Here is a 7,692-nt window from a genome sequence, read left to right on the forward strand (position 1 = left end):
GGTTACCCAATGGAGACCAAGAGGTCATGGGTTCAACCCCTACATTCCATAGTGGCATCTAGTGAATTAAAAGAGATATATATGAAGTATGTAATAGAGAAGTGAATTAAAAGAGATATATATGAAGTATGTAATAGAGAGGTGAGATAATTGGGTTTTGAACCCAGGACATAATGCCTATAGTGTAACAACTTACCACTAGGGTAAGGTACTTACGATGAGAGAGAGAGAGAGAGAGAGAGAGAGAGAGAGAGACTTTCGATGTTCAAGAACTTTACCAATGAATGTTGCAATCATAAGTGCACATTGTGATTGTGAGAGAAGTTTGTGCAAGGCGAAAGAGAGATTGAGAGATGAGAAAATTGGGTCTTGAATCCAAGACCTACAACTAATAATCTAACAACTTACCACTAACTCAGTTCGTAAAGTTGCCCAATGGAGACTAGAAGGTCAATGGTTTAACTCCTACATTCCAAAGTGGAATCTAATCAATTAAGAGGATATATATAGAGTTATAAACAGGTGAGAAAGTTGGGCCTTGAACCCAATCACTTACCAAATAGGTAAGGTAATAACAATAAAACAAAGAGAAATTCATAGAGAGAGAGAGAGAGAGATTATCTAAACGCTTGAGAGGGCTTACCTTGCCATAGTGGAGATAACAAGGGTTGTATTATCATCTTGTTTTAATAGCAAACATAGAATTGCAAGACGAAAAAAACAAGAGAGAGAGAGAGAGAGAGAGTATTAACAACTAGGAAACCAAATATGATATATAGAGGGAGGTCAAACTCATGGTGAGGTTCAAACTTGGATTCTCTAATTTTTATGACTTTGATGCTAAAAAACATAATCAAACTTAAGGGAGAAAAGTCCAATCTAGTCATAGTTGAGATGTTTGTGTAATTGTTTAGAGACCACGAGACAATTTGATATGCAATGTAGCAAAGATGATTGAACAAATGGCATTTTTTCAATAGCTTTAATAAGCTTACCATTACGATATTATCCATTTTAAATAAACAAAAATTATGGAAGCTATTGGGATATATCCATGAACTCTTTCATGGGCACTATTCTTCAAGTAAGCCTTTCTTATAGCTTGATGGTTCATTTTTGAAGCTATTAGGATATATCCATGAACTCTTTAATGGGCATTATTCTTCAAGTAAGCCTTTCCTATAGCTTGATGGTCCAATTCCTATTTAGCATAGTGATTGTAAATGTAATTACTTTTTCTTTGTGCTACCATCAAAATTAGGCAACGTTGGTAATTCTAAAAATCTTTTGTACAATTGATATAAATCTTCTTCTTTTCCCTAGAGAGAAGAGATCACATTGAGTTGTGACGCAAACTTTAGGAAGAGTGCAATAATGCGTTGATTCACACAAATATTAAATAAGCAAACACATTTATAATTTCAAACAATATCATACATACAAAAGAAAAAAGTGGCAAGCTTTCATTCTCTATTTTACCCTAACATTCTTAACCCAAAGGAACTTCCCACATAAAATGAAAAGGAGAAAGCCAAAGTCAATGTTTTCTTATACTTAACCACCACTTCTTCACTTTACAATAACTTTCCAAATCTCACAACCATATTACAATATATTGGCTCTTAGGTGGGGCAATGCAAATAAACTTTTCCTTTTAACATACAATTATCACATAGCATATATTCTTTAAGGTATTGAACCGACATAACAAATATTAAAGCTTCTAACATGCACACACGAACTTACTCTTTCTCTTAATATGTGTGTGTGTGAGAGAGATGGAAATAAAGCTACATTTATGCCCACTAAAGGTGGAAATTTGGCATACATGAAGAATCATGATAACGAATACAAGTAGCTTAAGGCCTTCCATACTTGGAAAATAATAATTTGAACATTTTTATCTCAAGGTTAGGGCGATATAGAAATGTGATTGATACACTTCTATTATGGGCATGACAAACAGTTTAATTGATATGTTATGATAATGATAGTATATGACTTATCATTTGAATATCTCAGTATGAGGATTTCATAAATTCATAGCCCAAGGATGGCTAAATTTATTGTTGTGGTACTTGAATTTTGAAATTTTCGCAAAATTCAATTCCAAAAATTCCCCAATGGAAGCCTCTTTTCTATTTATCAAAGAGAGAATTATTTTCTTGTGCTCACTTGAATGAGTCATGAGTCTTGGGAAGTACATGCCTATGGAAGAAGTTAATGATGTGAACTTGTTTAGGAAAAATATGCACATTTGAAAAGTCTCCTCACTTGTGTTTCAACGCGTCAAATCCTATCCAAGAGAATGTGAGCTAAGTCGCACATAAGCAATGGTGTGAACAGTAGACAACACAACAAGCTCTAGCAGGTATTAGTGATTGACATTTCCCATTCGGAAAAGAAGATGGTTTTGTACTTTGTTGCTATACATGTAATATAATGTGTGAAATGTGAGCCTCCATATGTTTCCCAAGTTGTGATACTTGGGAACATTAGACAACACAACAAGCTCTAGCAAGTATTAGTGATTGACATTTCCCATTCGGAAAAGAAGATGGTTTTGTACTTTGTTGCTATACATGTAATATAATGTGTGAAATGTGAGCCTCCATATGTTTCCCAAGTTGTGATACTTGTGCTACAAAAAAACCTCATTTATGGAGGAAGTTATCATTGCAACATGAAGCAAGTGTTATGCATTCTATCTTCCAAACTATTTTTTCATATCTTGTATCAATTTAAAACTCGGAATTTTGTGAATGATGCTCTACTATATGTTAACCATGGCTTTTCCATTGTACTTCATACCTATGCTTGCTTTGGATACATTTGGATTGTTAATTATAGTTGCATTGAGAGGAGGAAATGCTTATCTTTCTCTGTTGGTATTGGAACCATCACATGGCATGTGTTAGATAGATGTACATGGTTTATGTTGGACCAAATTTTGTAACAATCTTGGTTTTCAAGTTATTTTTGTTGTTGCACCTTCTGGATCTTAGAGTTGCATTTTACTCATGCTCGCAAGTCTTGACATAGAGTGATTTTCCCAAAACCACAAGGTATACGTGAAGTTCAAGATCTTGAGATTTGGAGTCAAGCTCTTTTTCTAAACCTTCTTCTTCATGGACTCTTTCCTTCGTAAGGAAGCTTGGAATCATTTCTTAGTTAATGCTATGTTTCAACGTCTCCTGCACTAATGAGGTGGCGTTGAGAATATGAATATCGTCGCTATGAAAAGAAGCCCCACATATAGATGTCTCCTCTAGATCGTGGGGTTTATTCAATGAGACAAACTACAATGCTTGTATATTTCCACCTATTTGTGTTCATAATTGATACTTGATATGAGTATGCGTATAATTTTCATACTAGAGTGATGGCTAACACCATGGTTCTTTATCATGAACCTATATTTGCGCAGTCAAAACATAACATTCAATAGATCCAAAGTTGATTTATTAAAAATTATTGAGTTGATGACTTTAGATTCAAATGGGACCACCACATAGATATCAAGTGTGGGATCTTGATTAATGGTTGTCGCTCTTATACTCTATAACTACAACAAAAAATTATAGTCTCTTTCTTGTTCTACTTTGTGCGGATAGAGAGAAGAACCTCACACACAACATGTGCCACTCCTACTCATGTTAGATGCGATAGATTTTTTGAACATGTTTTTGTCAAGCTTATGATAATATTGTATAATTTGTATGGTTTGTTAGTGCATCCCTCTCCTTCTCAAGCCTCCATAAAGATTTTAGTAAAAAATGCTTTTGGTTGAGACATAAGGTAGATGTTCAATTTGTCATATGAGGGTTAGCTATTACACCTTGTATTTATACTCACAACTAGAGGTATTCTAGAGGAACTTTATCTATGTTTCTTTTTTAAGAGTTTGATAGTCATCATCAAGATGTTAGCTTTAACATTGCCTCTAGTATTTGATTGTACAATATTTGGATGAATTGATGCTCGTAAATACTTGCCATGAGATATAATCTACATTGTAAATCTTAGCTATAAGATGAAGTGAGTTGATACATACAAATTTAAAGAGACACTTTTTCTACAAGTTTGTCGAAGTTTGTTCGGGAAAGGAAGGCTCCCTTCTTTGTCACTTCATTCTCGCCTTTTCTTCATTTACATTGTTGACTTGTAAGTCATTGTACAGCCAATAGAAGGTTCCACCTCATTGTTCATAAGTTATATCATTCCCACAATTTACTTGGCATAGAGCGACTTTCATAACTCTTTCTTTAGTACTTTGTTCTATTCTCAAACTTTGTAAATTTAGGATTCAAATTTGAGAGAGAGAGAGAGAGAGAGAGAGGAGTGTTATAAAACTCATATATGTGGGTTTATTGTAGCAATTTAAATTACAATATCACCCTAACAAAAAAAACCATTGCTAGATTGGCTTCTCTCGATGTTCAATGAGATAAAGAATGTCACAACACACTTATTTGAACTCTTTTAGAATGTGATACCACAAACGTATGTTATTGCAGCTCATTCAAAATCCTCAAGAATGCCATGCTTTCCTTGTTTCACCATAGAGATTTACCCTTTTGAAAACTCACGAAGGATGTGAATTAAACGACGCATGTGGCCCCTGAATGGTGTAGAGTCAAACACGTGCATTGAGATAAGGGGGGGAAAGGAATGTTAAGCACAAGAGAACAAATGACAAGGACACATTAGTTTTTACGAAAACAAGGACTTGGTTGGAACAAATTTGAACCCTCTTAAGAGCAAATAACACCTTGCATAACATCCACTTCAAACCAGTATCACGTTTGCCTTAAATGCGCGAATGTCTTAAAATAATGGGCAATTTTGAGCCTTAGTGAGAGTGAACAATATCTTACATATAAATCTAATCTTACAATATCCTGTATTTCTTCCTAACTAATGGGTAGTAATTTTTTTGGAAAAAAAAAACCCTACATATAAATCTCTTCAAATCCCATTACATGTTCCTCAAAGATGTAGAAACATAATCCAATGAGAGACACAAGTTTGAACCCTTAGAATGAGAGAATAACCAAGTTTAGGGTTTAGGGTTGGTCGACTTCATAACAAAGTTTATGCAAGTTTTGACGTAGTATACATTCAAATGGCACACACAAATTTGAAGCTTACTTGGAGCGAATAAGATCTTACAAGTCATCCATTTCAGACTGGAAATCACATGTTGGTCGCACAAAACACGCAGACATACATTGAAATGAGACACACTTTCACTCACTCACTCATTCACTCGAATGTGACTTATCTAAGTTACAGGCTAACACACACAAAGAGAAAGTTTTTCTTTTTTATACATCCTAATGTATGTAGCAGCATTGACCAGAAGAGAACTTAAATGAACATCCATCTTCCAATGCTTTGCACTGCCTCTCCATACCTTCATCATCACCCTTCATACATATCATTTGGGCTGTAGAAGCACCAATATCCACTTGCAATTCTCCTTGACATCATCCTGTTAATGCAATTTATTCATGATTGGTTTGGTTGCGATCAATTCCCCGATTCTTGACACAAAGAGATAAATTGAGTTGTGCAAAGCCTGGCATTATTTACCTCTTGCTCGAAAGTCGATCGCTGCATGTGTCTTTACATTTCCTGCCATCTAAGACGCTCTCCATGTAATGTTTTGCACAATTGCTGCAATACATCTTTCCACATGCCTGGGATTTTTATACATGAGGGATTCGTCAAAATCGAGCACAGATTTAACTCATTTGTTTTATCAAATTTTGCTCTTCACACAAAAGCAGTAATTGTGGTAGGAAGATTTTCAAACCAACAAGGTGACATATATGTTACCATTTTAAAGTTTTCCTTTCTTAAAAGATCTACTCAATTCCCAGAGCTTAGTTTGAGAAAATGTTCTGGGTACTTTACTTTCATGTCAGGTTGTCAAAAACAGTGTTTTAACTCATGTGAACAAACTCAATCAACCCTAACTCAAGTGGACACACTCGATCCACGCTAACTCATGTACACATACCCATAATCTTTTACTAAAATATATTACCTTTCATATGAACCCCACATCTTCCAATAAAATGTGAATCAAAGAAGCCAATCTCCCATTGATTCGAGAATTACAAGGATGAAAGTGAGCTTACCAAGCAACGGCATTTGAAGAAGACGGTGTAAGAGGAACAAGTCGAGCATTCATTGGTCGGGTGGACCTTCGATTTTGCGAAGCCATAATTAGTTTCATGTTTCCTCCCACTATCCTGAATATGCAAATAAGGCTTCGATGTGAAATGGTCTTTCAAGAACCCCTTCGGGGCCGACAGGTTAGGCCGAGTTCGCATCGGCTTCTTGTGCCTTAGGCCACAGAAAGAGAAGTCGAAGGAGACTTTCCGATGGAATGAGGAAGGAAAGATGCTCCTTCTTTTCCCTGTAGAATTCAAAGATTTGTCTTGTGAGTGAGAGTTGAGATCGTCTTCCCCGATGATGGCTTTAAGGTTTCCACTGATGGTGTAGGAAGGATCGACTATGTCTTTGAGAGAGAGGTCATAAGAACTTTCAGACATGTTTTCATAGAGTTTCTGAAGCTCTAGAAGGCGGTCGAATTTTCCTTTCTCGGCATAATCATTACCATACTGATGATGATCATGAGATGAAGACGACATTCCTAGGCTTAAGGAGGACATATGGCTTGCATATCCAGGAAGCCAAAGTTCCACATAATGCCCACCATCATCATCTTCATCTTCATCATGAAACATGGCATGCCCATCATCATCATGAATCATGGTATGCCCATAATCATGATGAAACATGGTCTGTTGAGAAGAGGTATGTCTATCATGAATGATGGTACGCCCATTGCCATCATCCTCACCACCATGAGATATGATATGCACATCATCATCCTGAACCATGGTACATCCATCATTTTCATTTTCATGAACCATGGTATTGCCATCATCCTCATGACCACATTCTGTCCGAAAACTCATCATTCTTTCTCGCTAACAATTCTTGCAAAAGGAAGAAGAAAGACCTTGAAAGAAAGTTTCAAATGATTAACTCATCTCCACAGCTGGATCTATCAGTGCTTACCTCATACATATATGCAGCTAACGGCTCCAATGGATACGTCTGTTAGAATTTCAGAGCGATGATGGAAGCTAGAAGCTGGAGCTATCGAAATTTTTTGGGGGCTTCAAAAAGAGATTGGTGTATGTTTTGAGAGTTTCAGAGTGCCTCTTCTGTCGGATCAGGGTATGAAAGTTTGAAGCTTTCAAAAAGACTCTCTCTCTCTCTCTCCCTCTCTCTCTCTCTTCTCTATTGTGTGTCAGAATTTATGCCTGTTGTTGGGATTGAGACCCTAATTTAATGGTGAAACCTTAAAGTTTTAAGATTGCTTGCTGCTGGTGGATACACAGAAAACAATCAGTGTCAACAAGAAGAGAGAGGGAAACAAGACTCTGCTTTCTCCTCTGTTTTTTATTTTTCAAAAAAAGGCAAAAGAAGAGGAGAGAAGTGTCAAAACCACCCACAAACATATACATACATATACAAATTATGCAATACATAATATATATACAATATATATATATATAACTGCTCACACACACACACTCATTTTTCTCTTCCAAAATGCTTTTGAATGTTATTATGTTGTATCCACAATACATACATACATACATACATACA

The 7,692-nt window shown here is 35.9% G+C and overlaps 1 protein-coding gene across 1 annotated transcript; it reads right to left on the minus strand.

The window, feature by feature from the left end:
* Positions 1–5,126: 5,126 nt before the first annotated feature.
* LOC147857734 (uncharacterized) lies at positions 5,127–7,308 on the minus strand. Its single transcript, XM_087326688.1, has 3 exons — positions 6,147–7,308; positions 5,596–5,702; positions 5,127–5,494 (listed from the first exon to the last, which is right to left on the minus strand). The coding sequence occupies exons 1-3, from the start codon at positions 6,993–6,995 to the stop codon at positions 5,425–5,427; spliced, it is 1,026 nt and encodes a 341-aa protein (XP_087182814.1). The 5' UTR covers positions 6,996–7,308; the 3' UTR covers positions 5,127–5,424.
* Positions 7,309–7,692: the final 384 nt, after the last annotated feature.

Source organism: Azolla caroliniana, unplaced genomic scaffold (genome assembly GCF_043228905.1).
Source record: "Azolla caroliniana isolate FFs.n. ecotype wild unplaced genomic scaffold, voAzoCaro1.0.p SCAF_11, whole genome shotgun sequence".
NCBI classification, from domain to species: Eukaryota; Viridiplantae; Streptophyta; class Polypodiopsida; order Salviniales; family Salviniaceae; genus Azolla; species Azolla caroliniana.

Coding starts and splice junctions, on each gene's coding strand:
- LOC147857734 (XM_087326688.1), bottom strand. CDS start 6,995: ATGATGAGTTTTCGGACAGAATGTGGTCATGAGGATGATGGCAATACC. Junction 5,703..6,146: donor TCTTCAAATGCCGTTGCTTG/GTAAGCTCACTT, acceptor TAAAAATCCCAG/GCATGTGGAAAGATGTATTG. Junction 5,495..5,595: donor GATCGACTTTCGAGCAAGAG/GTAAATAATGCC, acceptor TTGCATTAACAG/GATGATGTCAAGGAGAATTG.